Source organism: Alosa alosa, chromosome 7 (assembly GCF_017589495.1).
Source record: "Alosa alosa isolate M-15738 ecotype Scorff River chromosome 7, AALO_Geno_1.1, whole genome shotgun sequence".
Lineage (NCBI taxonomy): Eukaryota > Metazoa > Chordata > Actinopteri > Clupeiformes > Clupeidae > Alosa > Alosa alosa.
Genome location: NC_063195.1, coordinates 8473033 through 8496270, shown reverse-complemented (window position 1 = coordinate 8496270; position 23238 = coordinate 8473033). Strand labels below are relative to the sequence as shown.

Below are 23238 nucleotides of genomic sequence, written 5' to 3'. Positions count from 1 at the left end.
GACCTCTGAAGAAAATGGACACAATGCTACCATCTTTGCCCAAATAAGGAGATCCAGATCTGCTTATATGGTCAAGGATGGTACCCGGATCTCCTTATTTGGGCAAAGATGGCACCTTTTAAGTCATTTTTGTAGTCAAACTTCAGAGATCTATGCCCACATGAATGTCACCGGCCACTCACTCACGCCTATTTGGTATGTAGTACATTCAGTCAACACACACAGTCAAGGAAATGTCAATTCCTTCTGCTTTAATGCAAGCATTGACAGACATAAAAAAAAAAAAGAAACACATCGGCTAGGGTGTGCAGACATATATGTATATATATATATATATATATATAATTTAAAATAATATTTATGTACAGTTACAAAATAATAAAAACAAAAACAAAACAAACTCAGTCAAACTCTCGTTGCTCCAGTTTTATGAGGCCTTTGGATTTCTTCAGCCCAAGGAGTAAGAGAGACAAGGGAGTCAGACGGGATTGGACCCTACACGTCTGCGGTACCACTCCGGACCCAACCCAATCCATCCCATCGTCTACTGGGTAGAGCGCACACGCAGCACCTCAAACAGCAGCAGAAGTCTAGAACAGCGGTTCTCAACCAGTGTGCCGTGGAATTTTAAGGAACCCAATGCGCTATTATACAGGCTTGTGAAACAGGCTTAATTTTAAACGCATCGATGACACAAGCTCTTAATTAAAACGGTTTCAAGTAGCCGTAAAGTAGTTGTTACAGATCTATTACGCAGCTCAGTCAACAGCATGTGAGCACATCACTGTGGTGTCTCAGTTCATGAACACGGAGTAGAAAAACTGTGGAAATGAGAATGAGCGCCCCTGTTATCGCCTATAGACCCTTTGAAGAGAGTTCCACTATCAGCGTCATAGTTGGCCCCACAAGGCTTCCGTTTTAACATTCCGTTATCTTAATGCAGAGGAAGTAGATTGGGAACCAAACAGAACGTTCAAGCATTGTTTTTGTTTTTATTGTTGAAAGGGTCTATAACAATGCGTGCAATACTTCATAATCAGACTAGAAGTTGGTGTGTCTTTCTGTTTTTGGTTTGACCTTTGGTGTGCCTTAGCTCGAGAAAGGTTGAGAACTTCTGATCTAGAACATGGTGGGTAGATCAAGTGTGTGGTTCAGTGATAAACGTGGACATGCCAACTCTGGATAAGCAGTAAACCTCCTAAATGTTGAGCCCCTCACCTTTGTTTTGGTAAATGAAACCTCAGGGTTCTTCTATTAAGTGGTTTACCTCTAAGGGCCCTAATATAATGCCGGGCAAAGCCTCACGTCTACCTAAAGCTTGCTTTAAAAACATTAAAACGGTATTAATTTTAATACCGTGAGGAAGATCCTAAGCACAAACAAAGGAGGGTCAGCTGAAAGCTCCCTCATGTCACATGATGTTGCTGGTTCATGCAGAAAAACTAGACAGGCTTTGCCCAGCATGTAAGTTAGGGCCCACAGTCTGAGCAAACTCATCCAGGTAGCTGGGCCAACTAAACTCATCCAGGTAGCTGGGCCAACTAAACTCATCCAGGTAGCTGGGCCAACTAAACTCATCCAGGTAGCTAGGCCAACTAAACTCATCCAGGTAGCTGGGCCAACTAAACCACATACTTGGAATTACACGCCCAAAACCAATGGTCAGCCAGAGGCAGTAGCTCTGTGAACCTTCCATCCAATCAGAAGGGATTCTGGGAACCTTCCATCCAATCAGAAGGGATTCTGGGAACCTTCCATCAAATCAGAAGTGATACTGGTATACGTGTCACAGTCTACTATTAGGGTTTCACTTCCCAGTGCACTCTATCCAAAAGTGTGAATTCTTCATAGAAAAAAAAACAAAAACAAACAAACAAATAAACAAACAATAAAAAAAAAAAAAACCCTAAAATGTTGGTTAGGCATGTCTGTTAACACTTCACTTCCATACTATGGAGAGTAACATCTGTCTCTTTAGTTTTTAACACTCACTATTTTTGGAATACTCGCATTTTGGAGGTGGGGGGAAAAAGCGCCATCAGCGTGACCGCCATCTTACTGTGCATTCTGAAGTGACAAGTCAAAAAGGGGATCAAATTAGGATTGGACTCATCCAATGACTTCTTAAAGGGAAACTTGGCAGGATTTCCCCCTCTGCTGGAGAAATTGTGCATTATGCGATTTCAAACTGTGGGAAAAGGTAACGATAAAGCACATGGATTTGTTTACAAGCTAGCGAACGGTTAGCATAAGTTTGGCAGAACTATGTGGATGTTACAAGGTTAGAAACACGATTTAAAACGAGTTTCTTGTTTCTCACTTCTCTTTCCGGGACGGTAGCCTCAATGTTGCAAGGTTGGTTTTCCGCCTGGGGACCCTATACCTATATAGGCGCCATTTTCACCGGAACAGGTCATTTAACCATCCAAATGATTTCTAAACGGGTTTATTACGTTGGAATAGTTGCCAAGTTCCCTTTAAGTAACACTGACGCTTGACCTTTGTATGTATGATACAATTGAAGCCCACCCCAACCTCTGATTTACTCCAAAGCGCCACCTCTGGTGAGAAGAGAACACCTCTGCATTCTGCCAGATAAGAACCCGGTTCCCTGATAGCAATGGACGTATGCACCTACGGATGTTCTCTACAGATTCATCTTTCCAACTTTTGTTTTTTCTGTGTGTTTCTCGAACATGCTCGTAATGTGAACACACATGCAGTGCTGCTAAGATGTTAAGGGGAGCTGTCCACGTTAACAATTTTGAAATCAGGTGACGTTACGTCACAACTGCCTTGAAATTCAGAATAACATGGTAACTGACTTATGCAGATGTCCAAGTTTCTTTATTTTCATATTTCATATGACCATTCCCTGCCACACACAGACATAACTAACGTTAGCCTAATTGTTTAAGATTAGATTGTTCCGCAGTTTTCATATTTGTTTGTTACATGAGGTGTGAACATATTAGACGCAATAGTGTTTTGGAGTGTCGCTAAAGACGAAATTTGAAGACGAGGAAAAGGTTGAGTAAGATAGTAAAGAAATGTGTAAATAATATAGACGTTGATTCAGGTTGTGTAAGGTAAGCCACATTTTCCTCACTCTCTTACCCTTTTTCATTTGATAACTGTACCAGACCAACTTTGTCTAGTTCCTTAACATAATCGCATTTGCCCGTTTTCACATTTTTATGAACATGAAATTTATGGGATTTTCTTTTCAAGCTAAAAGGTGATTTATTACAACTAAATAGAGCAATTCTTAAGATCTCGGGATCACTCGTAAATCTTGCGAGTTCTTGTTTTCACAACATTCTTAAACAACGACCATCTCAGGAAATGGTCTGAAAATTAAAAGATGTTCATAAGAGGGACTTTATGAACTACTTAGGTTAACGATGCTTTCGGAAAGCTGGGCCCAGGACCAGACAAGAGGCAGATCAGAACAAGACCAGAGCCATGAGAGCCGTTCACACAGAGAACGATAACGACAACAAAAAATATTTTTCTAGCTAATATGAATGATGACGTCTACACGTAAACTATAACAAACATTATCGTTATAGTTATCTTTATAGTTATTGTTCCTGGTGTGAATGGCCCTTCGATCTTGGCTGGAACACTTTTTCTTTAACATAATTTAAACAACAGTGGAGAGCACCTTCTCTCACCAGAGGAAAGGTTCACGGGGTGTTGACACGAGAGGGTGAACATGTGTGTATCAGATAAACATTGCAGTGTAGCACTGCCATTTCAGTCAAAACACACACACACACACAAATCCAACCAATGAAAATCACTGGCACCACACTCCACTCCACTCTGTGAGGAGCACTGTGCCACTGGCGCCCCCTACCGTCCTGATGAAATCGGGTTTAACATTAATCATTGAATGCCAAGCTGTTTTCGGGAGCTTTTTTCCTAGAGTGCCAGCAATCTAGACCATTGTTGATGATTTTTGTACAGCCACAGCATATTCTGTGTTATAGCTATGAACACATACAATGGCTCGATTAAAAGGTGAGACTTTAAGCTCTCGGTGGGTGCAAACCGTGTATTTCAACACGCCTCTGTTCCTGAGAAATCCCAAGCTAAACAGTGGCTAGTTTCCATCAAAATCGCTGTTTTTTTTCTAGAAATGGAGATATAACATCTTTCATGAAATATGAAGTGTTGCCTGTTACTTACTTGTGTTAACTTTCCGGGTAGTGATCAGCGAGACCTGGCGAGACTGCCACCTAGTGATAGACCTACGAAAATGGCCTGGTTTTGACCTGACGTGCATGCGTCACTGATTCGACCCAAAGCGGCAACCGAGTTATGATAAAATGTCCAGATAAAATGTCCAGATTGTGCATTTTCATGAGTTTTCGATCGTCATAAATTTCATTTCCATTCATCACAGAGTTTCAAAATCACATATAAGGTGTGTTAGAGTGTCTAGTTTCGTAATATTACGTTTTTGGCACTCAACGCATGGGAAGGAAAAACGTAATATTACGTTTTTGGCACTCAATGAGTTAACACAACTGGCTCTTTGGGGATTATTAACATTAACACAACTGGCTCTAACTGGGATTAGTTATGTGGTTCAGGGGTCAAAGTTCATCTCCAGATATCAGGAGATTTTAGAGTCCTTTTTCTTTCCTATGGCTAAGATTAACAAATCAAAAGCATACTTTGATTTTTCTTCTATACTTACTTATATATTTAAATAATTTTGTAAAAATTATATGAAAATGTACATACCGTCTTATATAGACATGCAGGCGCTCATCAACACACACACACCTTGTTTCTTTACTCAGTGATGAAGCCTTATTGATATTTGCAGTAAATTATTACTGCTTTCCCCCTAAAAACGACGCTTACACAAACACACTGCCTCTCAAGTGCATACAAAAAAATGAATTCCACTGAAATGTTTGAGTTTTTTTTAGGATCTATCTTTTACGCCTCCAACACATTTCAATACACCTGTACTCCACTTAGTAGTGTCCAGAAGTGTGTACGTCAGTCAGAGAGAGAGTGTGTGTGTGTGTGTGTGTTTAGTGTGCTTGACTTCATATGTTTTTCTATGTGTGTGTATATAAATGTGTATATGTGTGCATGCATAAGTGTGTGTGTGTGTGTGTGTGTGTGTCTGTGTGTATATACATAAGTCCACGTTAAGCTGTTTGTTGGAGGGTAAACGGACAAGGACACTCACTCGTTCTCTCTCTCTCTCTCTCTCTCTCTCACACACACACACACACATACACACAAACGTGTGTTGTCTCATTGGCTCAGTCGTCGTCAAAGTTCTGGTTGAGGAGGAAGTTGGCAGCGAGGTTCTCGTTCTTCTCACAGGCGAAGTAGGCCTGGACCACCAGTGCCTCAGGGAACCCCAACGCTTTTAACTGTAGAGAGAGAGAGAGAGAGGGGAGGGGGGATTTATTGAATCAATCAAACCATGGTGTCATCGCCCAATCGAAACACATGATACATGGCTAGTGCATATCTGTGTTTTTGTAGTAGTTTTGTACTACTGTACAAATGTACTAGTGTACATTTTTGTTAAATAACCATTGATCTATGCTATGTGTGTGTGTGTGTGTTCATTGTGTGTGTGTGTGTGTGCGCGTGTGTTCATCGTGTGCGTGTGTGTTCATCGTGTGTGCGTGTGTGTGAGTGTGCGCGTGTGTGCGTGCGTGTGTTCAGCGTGTGTGTGTTCATCGTGCGTGTGCGTGTTCATCGTGCGTGTGCGTGTGTTCATCGCGGTGCGCGTGTTGTTCATCGCGGCGCGCGTGTGTTCATCGCGGCGCGTGTTCATCGATGCGGTGTGCGTGTTCATCGTGGTGCAGCGCGGTGTTCATCGTGTGTGTGTGCGTGTGTTCATCGTGTGTGTGGGTATCCTCTCACCCTCTCAATGGCCTCCTTCTCCTGGGCCGTGACCTGGATGTAGTTGCTGGAGGCGAGGTCGTCCACCATGGCGCCCAGGTCGCCGGGCTCCGAGGGGTCGGCCGTGTCCAGCCCCTCCCCCAGGTCCCCCCCCTCACCCTGCGGCTCGTTCAGCATCTGGATGAACTGCTCCTGGTGCTGGCTGATTTGCTGGAGGGAGAGACGGGGACAGGGTGTGTGTGTGTGTGTATTCATTTATGTGTCTATGTCTATGTGTGTGTGTGTGGGTGTGCGTGCGCATGTGTGTGTTCATCGTGTGTGTGTGTATGTGTGTGTTCATTGTGTGTATGTATGTATGTATGTATGTATGTATGTGCGTGTTCATCGTGCGTGCGTGCATGTATGTGTTCATCGTGTGCGCGCATGTGTGTGTGTTCGTAGTGTGTGTGTGTTCGTAGTGTGCGTGTGTGTGTGCGTGTGTGGTGTGTGCTTGTGTATGTGTGTGTTTGTGTTTATTAGTGCTGTCAAACGACTAAAATTTTGAATCACGATTAATCGCTGAATTCCTATAGTTAATCACGATTAATAGCATATTTTATTATATGATTAAAATTCTATTATTTTGCATTTCTGAACTTTCCAGGAGTCCATATTAACAATAAAGCAATTATTGTTTATCTTGATTGGGATTCAAATGAATTATTTCAAATCAAATTTCAAAAGATGTGCAGCAGACCTGAGGCAAAACAATATATTCTTCAGAAATATAGCTGATATAAACTGAAATAAATGCTACTGCAGAAGTGCATGCACAAAATGTAGGCCTACACACATTATAAAGGGCATAACAAACAGAAAATATGATATTCATACTATATTCATTATCTTTGAGTTCAGTTGAAAATAAGGAACTTTTCAACATGAGTGCATTGCCATTTTATAGGTCTACAGTCTATGGTGCACTGTCACTTGCCACACTCATCAACGTCGAAGTTTTTAACAGGCAAACACTGGATGAACAATGGATTTTATGGAGCAGCGACCAAATATAATTGAATTTACACGGCTGCAAAGTGCGATGCTGGTGTGCGGAGTTGTATTGAAAAGAATGGAATCTAATGTAAATGAATGTCGAAAGCACAAGTGACGGTGAAAAAAATCTTTGGCGGCACACAACTAATGCGTCAGCCTAGGCTACTACTCTTTGGCCGGCTCGTTATCCCAACCAAGTGTGTGCAGCATGCCTTTACGTAGCCTATTAAAGGCGCATCATCATAAAGATACATTTGATCTGCATCACGCCCTATTTTAGCGGAAACCATGTTAACATTATATAATTGAAAGACAGCTAGTAATCACACGTTGACATTACATCTAGTTATTAATTCACAGGACATTCAATCATTTTACTAACACGGCAGTTATGAAGAATTGTGTTTATGTAACTTACTCATGTCGAAACGATGTACATTACCAACCTTATTCGTTTGCAATACCCCATGTATTATACAAATTTAGCATGTACACTTAAGTCCCAATATCCCATGCAAAACGGTTAGCTTGCTAGCTAGCTAACTGTGGAACTTCAGTATAACATAGCCAATTATCTCACCTAGTTGTAGGAAATAGGCTACGTTCATATTACAAGTGATAGAATGAATGTGTGACTTATGTTTAGTTGATGTTATGACATGTAAAGTTAAGCTTGCTGAACTTAATTAGTCAGCCACGGGCAGTTTGACTGTGCCTATCGATACATTCGTGACACTCCTGTTAGTAAACTGGAGAGAGCAAAACATAGGAACATGGTCACATTAATCCCATAAACACACAGATAACTCTTACACCAACCTTATTTTGTGCCTTTTATTCATGTTTGTTTCAAGATTTAGTAAGTTTACTATAACCACGTTTCGCTCTCCACTTTGATGCAGCATAGATTTCCATTATATCAGTCATCTTCCCCCTAAAAGGAGGCGTGTATGCAGCACATACAACGTTCTGTTCCATTCCATTCGTCAGTGCGTATTGTTTAGTTTCCGGTCTGGCTAGATCGGTGTGGTGTTGTATTTGTTCTAACGTTACTAATTGTTGCAACAGCATGTGAAAAAACTACAAAAGTTTGTTACACCAAAATGAACGTTAATCTCGCGATAAAAAAACTGACGCCGTTAAAATAGGTTTCCGTTAACGCCGTTAATAACGTGTTTAACTGACAGCACTAGTGTTTATATGTGTTCATTGTGAGCTTGTGTGTGTGTTACCTGCAGTAGCGCTGGGTTGTGTGTGTGTGTGTGTGTGTGTGTGTGTGTGTGTGTGTGTGTGTGTGTGTTACCTGCAGTAGCTGGTTTTGTGTGTGTGTGTGTGTGTGTGTGTTACCTGCAGTAGCGCTGGGTTGTGTGTGTGTGTGTGTGTGTGTGTGTGTTACCTGCAGTAGCGCTGGGTTGTGTGGTTGTGTGTGTGTGTGTGTGTGTGTGTGTGTTACCTGCAGTAGCGCTGGGTTGTGGTTGTGTGTGTGTGTGTGTGTGTTACCTGCAGTAGCGCTGGGTTGTGTGTGTGTGTGTGTTACCTGCAGTAGCTGGCTTGGTTGTGTGTGTGTGTGTGTTACCTGCAGTAGCGCTGGGTTGTGTGTGTGTGTGTGTGTGTGTGTGTGTGTGTGTGTGTGTGTTACCTGCAGTAGCGCTGGGTTGTGTGTGTGTGTGTGTGTGTGTGTGTGTGTGTTACCTGCAGTAGCGCTGGGTTGTCCTGCCCCAGCTGCTGGAGGAGGGCGGGCAGCAGAGAGGGGTTCTGTTGGATCACCTGCCGCATGCTCTGGAACTGGGCCTGAGAACGCAGGAACTCCAGAGGGTTCTCACCTACAGACACGCAGAGAGAGAGATAGAGAGAGAGAGAGCATGAGAGAGAGAGAGAGAGAGAGAGAGAGAGAGAGGGATTGGGGAGAGAGAAAGAAAGAAAGAAAGAAAGAAAGAAAGAAAGAAAAAAAGAAAGAAAGAAAAGAGTGTGAGGTGGTTTTAATACATGTTTATTGAATCAGTTATTGCCTCACTGACACACATGATACATGGCAACAGTACATGCATTACATCCACAGATTGAAGGAATATAACAACTTTAATAACAATTAACTTAATAATAACTTGGTTATTATTAAGTTAAGAAACACTTGGTCAGGCCATCCTTAAAAATATTTTCGTTTGCCGTAACCCGACCGACCCTGTTAATTTAGAACCGACCCAAATATATTTTTTTTCCCCCTTTTAGTCCGACCGACTTGCCGGTTGTAAACTTGCGTTAATACCGACCGATTGTTTTTTTTACTCTAAACAACCAATACAAATGCAATAAAATAATATTTCTTTAAGTAGGCCCAAGTATTGTGAATACAAATTGCCTACATGCAAACGTGGCTCACTTAAAAAAAAAACCCTGTGGCGTCATCTCTACACCATTGGTTTTATGCATGCCACACTATGGCCTAAACCGTTTCATTCACACAAACTGATAGCAGCTTTTACTTGGCCGAAGTTCTGGAAGAACTGTGGCCAGATCTTTTTCTCATCCCTTCTCCCCTTAGTCTACTTGGTGACCGTGTCGGAGTATTGAAATTGGTTGTGGTCTATTCAGCATTTCTCAAAATATGGGTCCATAACATGGAAACTGCTGGTCCGCTGGAGTCGTGGAGTGAAATTAGGCCGGTGCTTCATCTGATAATTTGCTGCGCAGTTGATCAAGAAACCGCGGATCGACAAAAAAAGAAAACAAACGTTTCTGCTATCGATGTCATTAAACATGGAGCCCTACAATTAAGTGGTGGTATGAGCATTCATTCAATCTTGGCGTCTCTTGTGAGAGAAACTGAAACTAATCGATAGCGTTGGTATCAAAGCTCGCTTCAACCTGTTGGAAGGCTATTTATTTATTTAACGAAACTTAATAGAACGGCGTTGTTTTTTTGGAACTTCCTTAGAAACAGAGCAGATACTGTATAATACACTGTATAGCATTGAGTATTGTATAGTCAAATTTCAATATAACGTGGCCAAGAGCTATTGTAGCCTTCTTTCTGGGTACATGTATATGAGCCCTATGACCCAAAAGTCTGCCATGACCGGGCCTCAGGTCAAAGAAGTTTGAGAAGTTTGAGGCTGGTCTATATAACCTGCATCAGAATGAGGTTTGCAATGGTTAGCCTGAAGGCCGCGGGTTGAAGATCCAGTCAGTTACGTCCACGATATGCACATTTGTGTAAATTCATTCCTACGTAATCACCATGACCAAAATTGTACTTTTTTTTTTTTACTTTGAATCTTGAAAAAAAAATATTGACCTACCTACCGACCCATTTTTAATTTTTTTTGGCTGTTACTGCAAACAAAAATATTTTTAAGGATGGCCTCACCTTCACACAGCATTAGCATTGGATTATGTAATCATTTCATTAAAGTGTTAAAGTCATCGTTCCTGTGCGACTAAAAAACAAAAATTCACACATAGATATTTGCACTCGCAAATGTGAGCAAAATTTTGCCTCGGTTTGAGATCAGGTCTGTGTGTGTGTGTGCACCTACCTTCTGACGAGTGTGTCTCTGAGGACAGGTTTGCTGTGGGTGGGCTCGTCTCTTGCACTGGGACGGTCGTTGGGATTCCCTGCAAGTGAGTAGAATGCCATTAACAAACAAACAAACACACACACACACACACACACACACACACAACAACAGTCAATGCACAGCTGCTATACTAATCCAATTTAATTTAATTTCCATGAGCAACAGAGAACACTCCGCAGCAATCGTACATTCAAGTTGACGATCGACTGTGGACTGTTCACGTGTGTTCAAGTTTCAAACAAATACTTTTTCTCCTTGGGACAGGCCGTTTTAAATCTGGGAAAATACTTTTACTTGAATGCAACGGTCTTGAACAAAACAAATGTATGCAGCGTGCTAATGACGCTAACCGGATTAAATAGAAATTTAGCCAGTTGTCTTCTATGTGCCAACAACAGTCCTTGTTTGCACAATTGTGAATGTTTGGATTTATGAGCGCAGAGAGAGAAAAAGAGAGAGAGAGAACTCATGGTGGGGAGAGAAGGAGAGTGTGTGTGTGTGTGTGTGTGTGTGTGTGTGTGTGTGTGTGTGTGCGTGCTCGTGTGTGTGTGATGCTCACAGTGAGGAGGTACTCCACGGCGCGGTCAGGGTTGTTGAAGCTGGCTCTCAGGGCCGCCTCCACACGATCCCGCTCATAACCCATCGACATGATCTCAGTAACCATCGCCTCGTACGCCGGGCCCGTCACTATAACACACACACACACACACACACGTCAGAAGTTGTCACACATATGTATGAAGTAACTCATACAACAACAAGCTCTTTCACCTTGGGTAGTGGTTGTGTAATAAAGCAATATCTCTACATATGATAAATTGATTAAACCTAGCACTACTAACCATCCTAAGGAAGGAGAGGGCTGAACAAACTGACATGGAAGGTAGGGTATTTGACGAGAGAAAGAGCAGTATATGATTGCAGTACATGATGTACTTGTTTGCTCATCAGTAGGTAAAATAAAGGAGTAGATCACCACACAACACTCTGATACCCCTGCAGAACAATGACAACAACCAATCCGAACCCCTGTGTAATGAGCTTGACACCCCTGGGACGGACAGACAGACTGTATGGAACTCACCCAGAGCTGATAATGCCAGATGACCAAAACCTTCTGTCGATGGAGCCGGCCTGCTGGAGAGAATAGAAAGAGTGAGAGAGAGAGTGAGAGAGAGATAGAAGAGAAAGAGAGAAGAGAGAGAGATAGGAGAGAGAGAGAGAGAGATGAAAGAGAAGAGAGATGAAATAATGTTAATGTTCTGATTGTTTTGTTCCAAATGTAAATAGTGTTTGTTATTTTTGCCAATAATCATGCAGAATTTCTACGCAAATAAGACCGATGATGATGGTTGCCCTTTTCCACAGCAACCATTTTGCCATTAGAAAGTAGGGCAAGCACAGGTGTTATACCGGAGTGGGGTCTGTTCAGTTCATGTGTAGCAGAATCAGAACCTTAATTAATGTCATTAGTAATAGTGAACGTTCTAAAGAATATCTGGGTTTATTAAATTCAACATAGAATTTTAGAACCTTCAATTGTTGCGGAAGGGAATCTTATGTTGGAATGTTCAAAAACCCACACCTTTAAGGGTTAATTAATGTCATTAGTAACACCTGGGTCTGCCATAAATTTCAGTTCAAAAATGGCTGCTGTGGAAAAAGGTCCATAGTCACGTGGTAGCCAGAGTTGAGCTCTCATCCAGCCTTACCCCTGAGAGACTGGCGTCGTTGGCGTCGGCGTCGTCTGTGGCGGCGGTTGGGTGGCGGGCCGGTCCTCATCGGGGATGGCGGCGTGGACGGGGCGTGAAGGGGGTGGCGTTGCCGTGGGACCCGTTGCCGTGGGACCCGCTGCCGCTGCTGCAGTGGCTGCCGCCCCTGCTGATGCTGACGCAGACGCCTCACTCTTGGGGGGTTCAGGGGGAGATGAGGGAGCAGGAGGAGGTTTGGCCTACGCAGAACAGAGACAGAACTTTAGAGGTTTGGCCTACGCAGAACAGAGAGAGAACTTCAGAGGTTTGGCCTACGCAGAACAGAGACAGAACTTCAGAGGTTTGGCCTACGCAGAACAGAGAAATGGAGAGTGAACTTCAGATTGTGTTGTTTTCTATATTTGTAGAAAGTGTAGCAACACCATTTCCATTTAAATGGCCACACCAATAAAGTGCATTGAGGATTGTTTGTTTGTGTGTGTGTGTGTGTGTGTGTGTGGGGAGATGCAGAATGGAAAAAAAAACAAACATTGTGCAGATGCACAGATAATTCAGGACAGAGACAGAAAGGGAGTGTGATTGATTGAGTGTCGATGAAAACATAATTATTTGTATTTATTCAAATCCCTATTGGATTGGCTTTTCATCCAGAGGTCGCCAGTCTTCCTGGGGTTCATTCAAAAGTACAAACTTAAACATGAAGACAAATGTTTTGCAGTAAACTCAGTGGGTCAGGGTCACTTCCAAAATGGTGACTGGGTCAAGCTACAGCTACAAACAGGATGGCTCTACCAACCTTAGACACCATCACCACCACAAAGTTCTTCTCGTCGATCTTATACTCTTTGATGGGGGTGTCATCTTGCAAGATCTTGCCTGCATAAATGAGCTTCAGTCCCGTGACGGGAAAGTTATCCTTGCCTTTCTCCGCCTCGATTCGCTCCTTCAGAACCTTCACCTGCAGGAAAGAAACACCAAGCAGTCGAAAGATGTAACTGAAGCATACATGTAGCTTGGATATGGAACGACAGAAAGACCGCGGGCAGGATGGTCGGATATATATTTTAGCGTAATGTTAGTTCCCTTCCTGTCGACAAGAATCAAATAAATGGCTGTTCGTCTAAGCCACACATTCGATGACAGCTCGTATTTGCTGCTCTGTTCCACAGTGGTCAATTGTATGTTATGTCTGAGGAGTTAGCCTGTGCCTTTCAAATAACGCCAATTCACTGCTTGGTTTAGTCGCTGTGTCATTCACGTGGCCTAGATAATGCCACCTAATTTACGATAGAATAAAACTATACTCAGCTACAGACAAATACACTTCGTTGTGTAAATGCAGAAGGCTGGCGGTAATATCAGAGACGTATAAAACATTCATAGTCACGCTGTTTTAATATGCCTTTTGCCCCTGGAAGTGCGTCCATCTGCTAGCACGGATGCTAGTTAGCGTGCTACTATTAGCTATTTAGCATGTTGGGTAACGTTAACATCGCCAAAAATGGAAAAAATCATTCCCAGTTACTGCTTTTCTAATTTCTTAATTCACAACACCCCAACATGCAATGCCCATTGTTGGTATTTTAATGATGGAAACAAACATGTTAATCGGTTCGTCTGTTTGCTAGCTAACATGATGACAGATGTTTCAGTGCCAATAATATTCCAGCTAGCTGACGTTAACGTCAGTAGCTTGCTAGCTAGTTTGACATAGTGGTCGCTAGCAGTTCTTATAAGCATGCTGATTTCCACTGCATTCCTGTAAACTAACGAAATAAATAACATTAGATGTCACTACATAAACCAAGTCAGCGACCTAAACTAGACAGACACACACGTGAACACAGGTATAACTACGTCGCTAACGTTACTCGCTTACTGTTAGGTCTTCATTGATTTCAATTTGGAAAGTTTGTTGTTGCAGCGTCTTTAGCGTGATCTGCATCTTTCCGTCTGCTTGTGGTAACACTTCACCGATGTGAAATGACACTTCTCTCCAAACTCTCAGCTATCCTCAGCACCAACGTACAGACTGACAAATTACCACTTAAGACTCCAGGTAACGGCAGTCGATGGGATAACGACAAGATTATACACGCTTAACAACGAAGTTTTTGGCTCGTGGGAGACAACATACGCCTGGCCCACTTCTTCTACTGTTCGCTTTGAACATTGCAATCTCATGAAGCTCACCACTGCCATCTACAGCCAGTCTTTTCCTCATTCTCGTATTTTCTTTTTGGAAGTATCATATTTTTCACAAAGCCCGATCACGCAATCCCATATAACTTCAGACAATGTGTATAAATGTGATACAAACAACAACTTTTAGATACTTGACAATGTTCGATAAACGTACACAATCAACGTATGAAAAAGTCATAAATCCGCTCTAACTACATATCCCAGAGTGCACCACGACGCCACATCCGCTCCAAGAGTTTGTAAACACAGCGAAAGGAGAGATGGAGTCGTCAAGAGGTCTTACCTAAAAATATTAGACAGCTGTTTGCAAGGCACAATACACATGTCAAATGCATGTTGTACAACGTTGCTCACAGTGGCAACCCGCTGACATTGCTTTGAAAACGTAGTAGGCTATCTTTGATACATGGCGATTAGCTTACAAGCTAATGCAACAGTCGGGGTAACATTAGTTTTTACTTAACGCCAGGTTAGCATTTAAAAAAAAAAAAAAAAAAAAAAAACGTAGCTTGTTATTCTAAACCATAGCCAGCTAGTAACATATTTATATATCAAATTGGCAACGGCTTACGTGGATTTCGTTTCATCTCACTCCTGCCTTGTCCGACTCCGAGGTTTGGTGGAACTGTCCTTCGTCGCTCCTGGTTCATTTTCAATGGGGAATTGTCTGTCGTCGCAGAGTGCAGATGACCTGTCTCTTCTGAACGACTCCGAAGGAGCCAGTCTACCAGGAGAACCGCCACCGCCTTACCAGGTGCTGACGTGAAGTAGGGCTCTCAAAGAGGTCCAGGGGCTACTGTAGATTCACAAGACAGAGCAAGCTAAAGTAGCATACTGCTGAACAAGGGACTGTTTGGAAAAGAAAGTGTGTCATTTTATGAAAGTTCCAGAGTAGGCCAACTTGGATTTCTTGAAACTAGACTACTCCAAAAGTTCAACCTCTAGACTTTTGTGATACCGCGTGTTGTGTTGCAATCATAGGGTTGCAACAGAGTTCTCGTGCATTCTCTGCAGCTGGAAGCAGTAGAAACTTGATATGTATGAAGCAAAAGTGATATAGCCTGTGTGTAGGCTATATGATATATTAGATATAGGCTACAAGAAACTTAAGTCGCCTTGCAAGGAATGATATATCATTTACTCTTTTAACAGGGTCAGTTCTGCTAGTTAGACAGAATCTCAAGGAAACATTTAAGAAACACTCATAGCCTACTCATGTTCCATATCCTACTGAAAACAGAAGTTCTTCACAGCAGAGATGCTTTGTCAGAGAGAGAGAGAGAGAGAGAGAGAGAGAGAGAGAGATTCTGTTGAAGCAGGCAGGTGCTCCTCTTAAGTGACCTGGTACAGCCTTCATCTTGGGTTCTCAGGACTGGATTTATAAAAAGTCCTGGACTAAAACAGAACTTTTTTGTCATTTTTAAGAGCTTTTCATGTAAAATGTGGCTCAATCCATGTCCAGTTGGAAACAGTAATATATATATGTCTTTGTTTCGCATGTCCTATGATCCAGAAACAGTAGCCTAAACCCTGTAGCCTTTTTTTGTGAAAAAAAAAAAAACCTCATTAGCCTTTATTCCCACTGTTAGAAAGCAATGCTGTGTAGCTAGATAATCTTCTCTGTACACCGGAGCAGTAGCTGATGGTTATCGTAGTGAAGTGCTCTAAAAATAGAATGCTGCTGAGCGTGTGCCCTATCAGACATTTCCCACGGTGCTGGGCTAAGAGACGGGAGAGTGCTCAGGAGCCCTTCACCCCAACCAACACGTCTGGTGACTCACACAAGACGTCTGCCTTTCCAGACGGTCTAATCTAGTTGCCTAATGCAGTACAGGCTGGGTTTTCTACGGCAAAATGAATAGTTTTGTCTAAATGGAACTTATTGGAGGTTGTGGTTAAATGATGATCTACTAAACTGCAGTAGTCTCTCTCTCTGCTGTATGCAATAGATTGATTATATGAACTGTCTTCTTGACATGTTAGTTGAGCTAGTTAAAGTGTTAAACAACATGACTTTTAATCTGGGTTGATTTCAGCATGACAATGGATTCTAGAATGATTATAGGAATGTTTAACTGCTTTCTAGAAGGCGTTGCATAGATATGCCTTGTAGATTAATATATATATAAATATATATATATATATGTTTGTGTCGTCTGAGTACATCATACTCCATGCATGTGGGAACTGTTTTCATCATACACTGTGTGTGTGTGTGCGTGTCGCTGCATCAGGAGCGTGCTGCTCAGCATGTCCCGGTGTTCCAGCCGTTGGGCGGTCATCCGCCCCAGCTGAGCGAGGAGGAGCAGGTCAGATTGGCCCTGCGGATCGGCCTCATCCAGCACCTGCCCCGCGGCATCTACCAGCCCTCACAACAGCACCCCGACAAGAGGAACAAAGAGTACGTACCTCTGTGTGTGTGTGTGTGTGTGCGCGCGCACTGTGTGTGTGTGTGTGTGCGCGCGCACTGTGTGTGTGTGTGTGTGTGTGTGTGTGCGCGCGCACTGTGTGTGTGAGTGTGTGTGCGTGCATACGTGCGTGCGTGCGTGCATGCATGCAGGGGCGTAGCCAGGATTATTTTATAGGGGGGGCCAGCTGGGTCCAGACTTTTTATTGGGGTGGCACTTGGGAATCAAAACTACTATTTAAAAACTACTCAAACAGTTTTGAAGATTAGGATAGCCTATTTTAAAAATGTCAATAAATTGTGTAAAGCTAACACTGATACACAGGTCAGTTTGTTGTCCATTCCAACACATTTTCCATAAATAGGCCAATGCTATAAAAAAGTACATTATGATAATGAACCTTACTTAATCAGTCTTATTCAAATGATGTTAAAGAACAATACTAAACTACTACAAATATTGTATGCAGATATTTAATCTTATACTGATGGCCAAACTATATTTCTTTCTGATATCCACTCCAAGTACTTGGCTGTAAGTAACATGGCTCTGAAATAAGAAATTAACCCTTAGAACCCTAGACTGTTTTAAGGGCTTTTTCACTACCTTTAGTTAGAAGCATTTATCCTGGTCAATGTAAGTGCCATACACACATGCTATACATTGTTGTATTTCATGTATTAATACATGCATTGATTTAATTTTGATTTTTAAATAATATATAAAATACAAAAAGTGTATTATAAAAATTCTTATATTTTGACATGTATCTCACCACTGCAAACTGTCAGCTGGCACATGTGTGTGTAGGGCAGACTGTCCTGAATCTGGCAATATCATTGCCATGGTGGAGGGATTCTCTGGGGCTGAGCAAATGTGAAAAATATGTGGTGTGTGCCTTACGGAAATAAACGCCATTTGTTTTTATTTAGCCCTATGAGCCCTACTCTATTTTTGGCCATTCTCACTACCTTTAGTTATAAGCATTTATCCTGGTCATTGTAAGTGCCATTTACACATGCTATATTTTTTCCAGAACAGTCTAGGCTACCCAGATCTAATACTTGCATTGATTTGGTTTTGATTTTTAAATAATACAAAGACAAAAAGCTTATTATACCATTCTTATTTTGAAATGTAGCCTATCTCTGTCAACTGGATATGACTGTGTCAGCTGGGTATCGGAACTCCCCCTATTTCCACCGGTCCCGTATTTCCACCGTCTTGCGTGTATGTGTCACTTAATATCCATTTCTATACAAACCAAGACAGCGGACTCCTATAGAAACGCAACCACCCACAACATAGGTGTATCTAAATTAGCTATGTACCAAAAATGACATTTTACTGTGACTCGAGGAGCTGTAAACAGTGTTGTAAGGCTGCGTGTACACAACCGCTTGGAGCTCCAGTGGAATTTTAATTTCACGACGAGAATTCTCGGTCTAACCGCCCATGTGCCATTGAAACGGTGTAAATAGGCGACCCATCAGGCCAGCACTATAACTCCAGTGGTAAACAAAATCGGATATTTCAGGCAGTAAATCCTCCCGTTAAGAACCAAACCAGATTTTGTTCAAATCTACACAACTATGGCTACTGAAAAATGTAAGGTTCATTTAGTAAATGTTATTTTGAAGTGTTAAAAAACATCGTTGTTTTAGAATTTCTGAACAAAAGTGGTGATAATTGGGGGTGTTACGATATGACTGTGTAGGGCAGACTGTCCTGAATCTGGCAATATAAGAACCATGGTGGAGGGGGGCTTTGGGGCTGACAATTTACAGACATGTGGTGTGCGCCTTACAGAAATAAATGCCATTTTTTTATTTAGTAATGAAAAATGACCTTTCTGCGCTCCATATCTGTGACACGAACTGATCTTACCTGACTGAACCCGAGTTTGCGTGTTCTGTGTGTACACTCATGATGATTCTAAAACAACTTTTTACTGCATTGTCATGAACAAAGTGAAGGCAAAAAGGTGTTTCTTTGTCGAATAAATTGGGATGCAATGTGAGTCTCGAATTAGATGCCATGCAGAAATTTGCTGGGATCTCAAAACCGTATTATGAACATACTTTGCCATAGAGAAACACATGATAGCATTGGATTATGAACATGCTTACAAAAACGTACAAAAACGTGGGGTAAGTCGAGCTATATGAAGTTATTATTTTGATGTCATTTCGTCTTTTTTTAACCCAGAATTATGTACTTGGTATCAAATGATAGCTCCGTGTCTCCTCTTTCATCTGACATGCGTGGCATAGGCCTATCTATCCGATCTGATCACGGGTTCGTGAGTAGAGCCTAATTCAAACGAGAGTAATAGGTGTGCAACGTTGGGTTTTGTACATGATGTTCTTTGTACCAATCTTTGTACCAATACATAGCCCTGTGTCTCCTCTTTCTTCTGATATGCTTGCCATATCTATGCGATCACGGGTTCGTGAGTAATTCAAACGAGAGTAATGGGTGCGCAGGTGAACTGTAAATATGAATCAATTTGATTTTTAAAAAAAAAAATCATACTTGATCGCACAGACAAGTGTTTAGTCTCGTTGGAAAGCCCCACTTCTGCTCTGTCACGCCATTAAGGTTTCATCTTGCTGCAATGAACAGTTCTGGAGCAATGTAACAAAGAACTCAGGCAAAGCAGCCTGCCTCTGCCTGACCAGCTATGGCAAGAACCACGCAGTCAGCAAATTATGTTTTTTATAAAGTAGCCTAGGCTAGGCCCTATTAGACTACTTTTATTGGAGTCATCCGGAGATATGTGCCTAATATGCTTGCATTTCACCCAAATTTTATCGAAATATTTTTGTAACAGCGTTACCGCGGGCATCCGATTATTTCTGATCAGCCCCACAAGTCAATGTCAGAGCCTACCTAACAAGGACAGCCTAACGCAGCTCACTTGGCTATGATTCGTGACACATTCTAACATCTTATTAGCATTAATGTTCCAACTCATCATCAACTCACCTGTTGTTACTGAGGTTAAGTAGTAGTCTACTGTCAAGTGTTTTTAACAGATGACTTGAATTGTCCCGCTGCTGCTGCTGCTGCTACACTAGGCCTACTCACGATTTGATCAGAACCGTAGGCTACACTTGCCTGACTAGGCCAATGGTCGTAGATAGAGTGCAGTAATTGGTTCAGTCCCTGCTTTGCAAAGTGTTGTCGAAAACGGCAGCAATTCTTTTTTTTTTTTTACTTTTCACAGAACGGAGCTGGGGGGGCCAGCAGGGTGGCCAAGCTTTGACCAGTGGTGGCCGTGCCCACGCTGTTACTGAAGCTTCGAGTAATGAACCCATTTTCGAATCAACTGTTCTAAGTGGTTCAATGCTTCACCAAAGCTTCTTTTGCCTGACCTGCAGCACCTACCAGCCTTCAAAGCAACAATATGCGTGTGTGTGTGTGTGTGTGAGAGTGTGTGTGTGTGTGTGTGTGAGAGTGCACGTGTGTGTGTGAGAGAGCGCGTGTGTGTGTGTGTGTACCTGACCTGTATTCTGCCTCTCTCTCTCTCTCTCTCTCTCTCTCTCTCTCTCTCTCTCTCTCTCTCTCTCTCTCTCTCTCTCTCTCTCTCTCTCCTCCAGGTGTGTGATCTGCATGATGGACTTTGAGCTGGGTGATGCGGTGCGCTACCTGCCGTGTCTGCACACCTACCACGTGGACTGCATCGACGCCTGGCTGATGCGCTCCTTCACCTGTCCCTCCTGCCTGGAGCCCGTGGACGCAGCCCTGCTCTGCTCCTACCAGACAAACTGACCTTTCAACCATGACCTTCGACCCTTCTAGCTCCTTCACCTGCCCCTCCTGCCGTGAGCCCATGGACGCCGCCCTGCTCTGCTCCTACCAGACCAACCCTGACCTTTCAACCCCTAACCTTTGACCCTTCACTTTTATCTCCAGACCCTCCTGAGCCCTCGACTGTTCTCTTCGATGCCTTGACCACATGACGCATCTCATCATCTCTTCCTTACAGCCTGAAGCTGACCTTTCAACCCTGACCTTTGACGTTCGACTGCAGAGAGCCCTGTGTTCTGTCCTAGACCACTCAAATTTGACCTCCCAACCTGTTGACCCCATACCCATGACTGCCCTACGTCAGACAGGACGACCTGTAACCTCTTTTCATCTGACCTTTCACCTTTCCCTGTAACCTAGACAAAGATCACCACTGTTACACTCTGCTTCCAAAAACAATTTCCAAAGCGGTCATCTCCGCTCAAATCGGTCCCAAAAAAACAGTTACTGGACATCGAGGAAGAAAATTAGATCTGTTGCTCAACAAGTCCAAATAGGAGATGGATCTGCTATAATATCAGAATCAGCTACCCAATGACTGGAACATTTCAAAACACATCAGCCATTCAGGAATTGTTGTTGCACAGTTGAGCGAATGACACAGGGGGCCCAACAATGAAAAACTGTAATGACTAAGAGCAGTGCCAACATGGAATAGCCAATCAGGGCATCCGTTATTGGGTGGTGCTTGTTTGATGGTGGATATGAGCTTTTCTGCTCCAACATCAGAGTCAGCCTCAGGGGGCTGAAGAAGAGGGGTAGATGAAGGAGGAAAGTGTGCCAGAGTATCCCACAGGGCTTCAACCACCCATTATAAACCAATGACTGGAGCCGTTCAAAACACAACAGCCAATCAGAGGTTGTGTTGTTGCTTAGTATTAGTTTGACTGAGGATATGTTTAGTTTTGTTGATTTCTGAGTGGCTGGAGCCTTAGTCAGTGGGGTAATGACTGACAATGGAAATGAGATCATTAGGGCCAGTGGTGTGTGTTTTTCTTTGGTACTGTAGTGTAGAGTATAGAATGACGAAGAAGACAGGATATGTTCTCTTTTTTTTTTTTTTTTTTTTGGGGGTAAAATGGTTTGTGATTTGAGGGAGATGGATACGTGTGTTGGCTGGACAGTGGAGAAGACGCTAGAAGGAGCAATTCTACTGAATTCTGCTCGAGTCCCACTCTGTGTTTATTATTATGGGCTATCGAACTTTCAAAGAACAGAAGCACCCCGACTGGCTTGCATTGACTCTGATGCAAGGCCATACGCTATCACTTTACTCGGTTGGTTCCAGCATTCTATCTGCATGGTTCCATCCTGTGTCATCCCCATGGTGACCAAATGTGCAATATCGGTAGCATGATTAAGATGCTTACAGCACCCTAATTGGGTGAGTTTCACTTCCTCGTTACCCAAGTCGGCCAATTAGCCGTCCCCTATTGTTAAGCACAGTGGATGCTGATTGGCTCCCACACCACACCTCTTTGTTTCCAAATGGCTGTGAATGTCATTAAATCTAAAAGCACAGGGCTCTTCAAACTCGAATGCAATGTCTTTATAATAAAAAAAAATAAAAAAAAGTGATCTAGAGATCTTTTGTAGATATATGTGGCATGCGCCCTCCCTGTACAGGTGTGTGTGGGGGTGATAACACCTTCAAGTGTGGCTGACTCTGAAGTGACATCAAGGCCTGAGCTGTTTGTTGTTGTTTAGAATCTTCCTATATTTGTTTACATGGTTTTCGTTGTTTTGGTTTCATATACCGTGCTTTGTTTGTGTGTCTTCTCTTGTTGTGTTCAATATTGTTGCCTTTTCTTTCCTTCCAGGCCTTGATTTTGTATGAGCTGTAAGTTGGAGAGACCTATGCGGTCTATATATATATATAATGCTACATTAAGTAAGTAATAAGTAATGCTGTATGTATATAGCATAGTGGGATTGATTTGTGCCTGTCACTGGCTCTCCTTATTCAGAGAAAATGAACTGATGCAATCACACGTAAAAAGTATTTGTGCACCTTTTCAACGTGTCAGGATAAGTAGACTGACTGACAGTAACAGCTTTATGAGTACTTTTCTCTCTCTCTCTCTCTCTCTCTCTCTCTCTCTCTCTCTCTCTCTCTCTCTCTCTCTCTCTCTCTCCCCATTCTGAAAAGGTATAGCAAATTAGAAATTAGCTATACTGAACACACTGCTGTTGCCTGAACTGCTGCACATGACAACAGCCAATTTGTTAACTCTTTTGAGAACACTTTACGTGTTCCGTGTGTGTGTGCATGACAGATTGTCTGGTCTGAGATATATATATATCATCTAATCATGATGTCATTTTCATTTCCTGTTGATGTTATATGGTGTGTGGGTTTAATTTGGATAAGAAAAAGGGCTTACAGTATAGTCCAGGTTCCTCATATTGTTGTCTTATGGTGTCTTCTCCCGCGGGCTACAGACTGCCAAGCCTGGCATCGGTCAAACACGGCTCAGATTGGGCTCTGATACGGCTTCTGTCTGGTAGTCAGACAGGTTGAACTGTGATTACTAGTGTTTACTGACTGAATGGTGCCAATGGAATGCCAAACGGGATTATAAGAAATGTATTCTACTGTGTGAT

General features: G+C 42.5%; 2 protein-coding genes and 1 long non-coding RNA gene across 5 annotated transcripts; 1 reads left to right on the top strand and 2 right to left on the bottom strand.

Moving 5' to 3' along the window:
* Positions 1–236: 236 nt before the first annotated feature.
* LOC125297653 lies at positions 237–2249 on the bottom strand. The gene is made up of 2 exons (XR_007194093.1): positions 1752–2249; positions 237–1720 (listed from the first exon to the last, which is right to left on the bottom strand). It is a non-coding gene; the product is annotated as an uncharacterized LOC125297653 (long non-coding RNA).
* A 2677-nt stretch (positions 2250–4926) lies between these two features.
* rad23aa (RAD23 homolog A, nucleotide excision repair protein a) lies at positions 4927–15115 on the bottom strand. Of its 3 annotated transcripts, none has more exons than XM_048248000.1 (9): positions 14985–15115; positions 13005–13166; positions 12209–12447; positions 11581–11633; positions 11056–11183; positions 10455–10533; positions 8611–8741; positions 5908–6096; positions 4927–5405 (listed from the first exon to the last, which is right to left on the bottom strand). In XM_048248000.1, exons 2-9 carry the CDS (start codon positions 13014–13016, stop codon positions 5292–5294), a joined length of 945 nt encoding a protein of 314 aa, XP_048103957.1. In that variant the 5' UTR covers positions 13017–13166; positions 14985–15115; the 3' UTR covers positions 4927–5291. The 3 variants fall into 3 exon arrangements, with proteins under 3 accessions (XP_048103957.1, XP_048103956.1, XP_048103955.1); XM_048247999.1 differs by lacking the exon at positions 14985–15115 and adding an exon at positions 14088–14393 and having other exon boundaries at positions 11581–11630; XM_048247998.1 differs by lacking the exon at positions 14985–15115 and adding an exon at positions 14088–14392.
* rnf11a (ring finger protein 11a) lies at positions 15047–21693 on the top strand. Its single transcript, XM_048248044.1, has 3 exons — positions 15047–15167; positions 16648–16814; positions 20424–21693. The coding sequence occupies exons 1-3, from the start codon at positions 15069–15071 to the stop codon at positions 20593–20595; spliced, it is 438 nt and encodes a 145-aa protein (XP_048104001.1). The 5' UTR covers positions 15047–15068; the 3' UTR covers positions 20596–21693.
* Positions 21694–23238: the final 1545 nt, after the last annotated feature.

What these genes read in the sequence shown, in the direction of transcription:
- rad23aa (XM_048247998.1), bottom strand. Translation starts at nt 14,153, where the DNA reads ATGCAGATCACGCTAAAGACGCTGCAACAACAAACTTTCCAAATTGAA. An exon ending in AAATCAATGAAGACCTAACA is followed by an intron (nt 13,167 to 14,087) that starts GTAAGCGAGTAA and finishes TCTTTCCTGCAG; the next exon opens with GTGAAGGTTCTGAAGGAGCG. An exon ending in TGGTGGTGATGGTGTCTAAG is followed by an intron (nt 12,448 to 13,004) that starts GTTGGTAGAGCC and finishes TGTTCTGCGTAG; the next exon opens with GCCAAACCTCCTCCTGCTCC.
- rnf11a (XM_048248044.1), top strand. Translation starts at nt 15,069, where the DNA reads ATGGGGAATTGTCTGTCGTCGCAGAGTGCAGATGACCTGTCTCTTCTG. An exon ending in AACCGCCACCGCCTTACCAG is followed by an intron (nt 15,168 to 16,647) that starts GTGCTGACGTGA and finishes TCGCTGCATCAG; the next exon opens with GAGCGTGCTGCTCAGCATGT. An exon ending in CCCGACAAGAGGAACAAAGA is followed by an intron (nt 16,815 to 20,423) that starts GTACGTACCTCT and finishes TCTCTCCTCCAG; the next exon opens with GTGTGTGATCTGCATGATGG.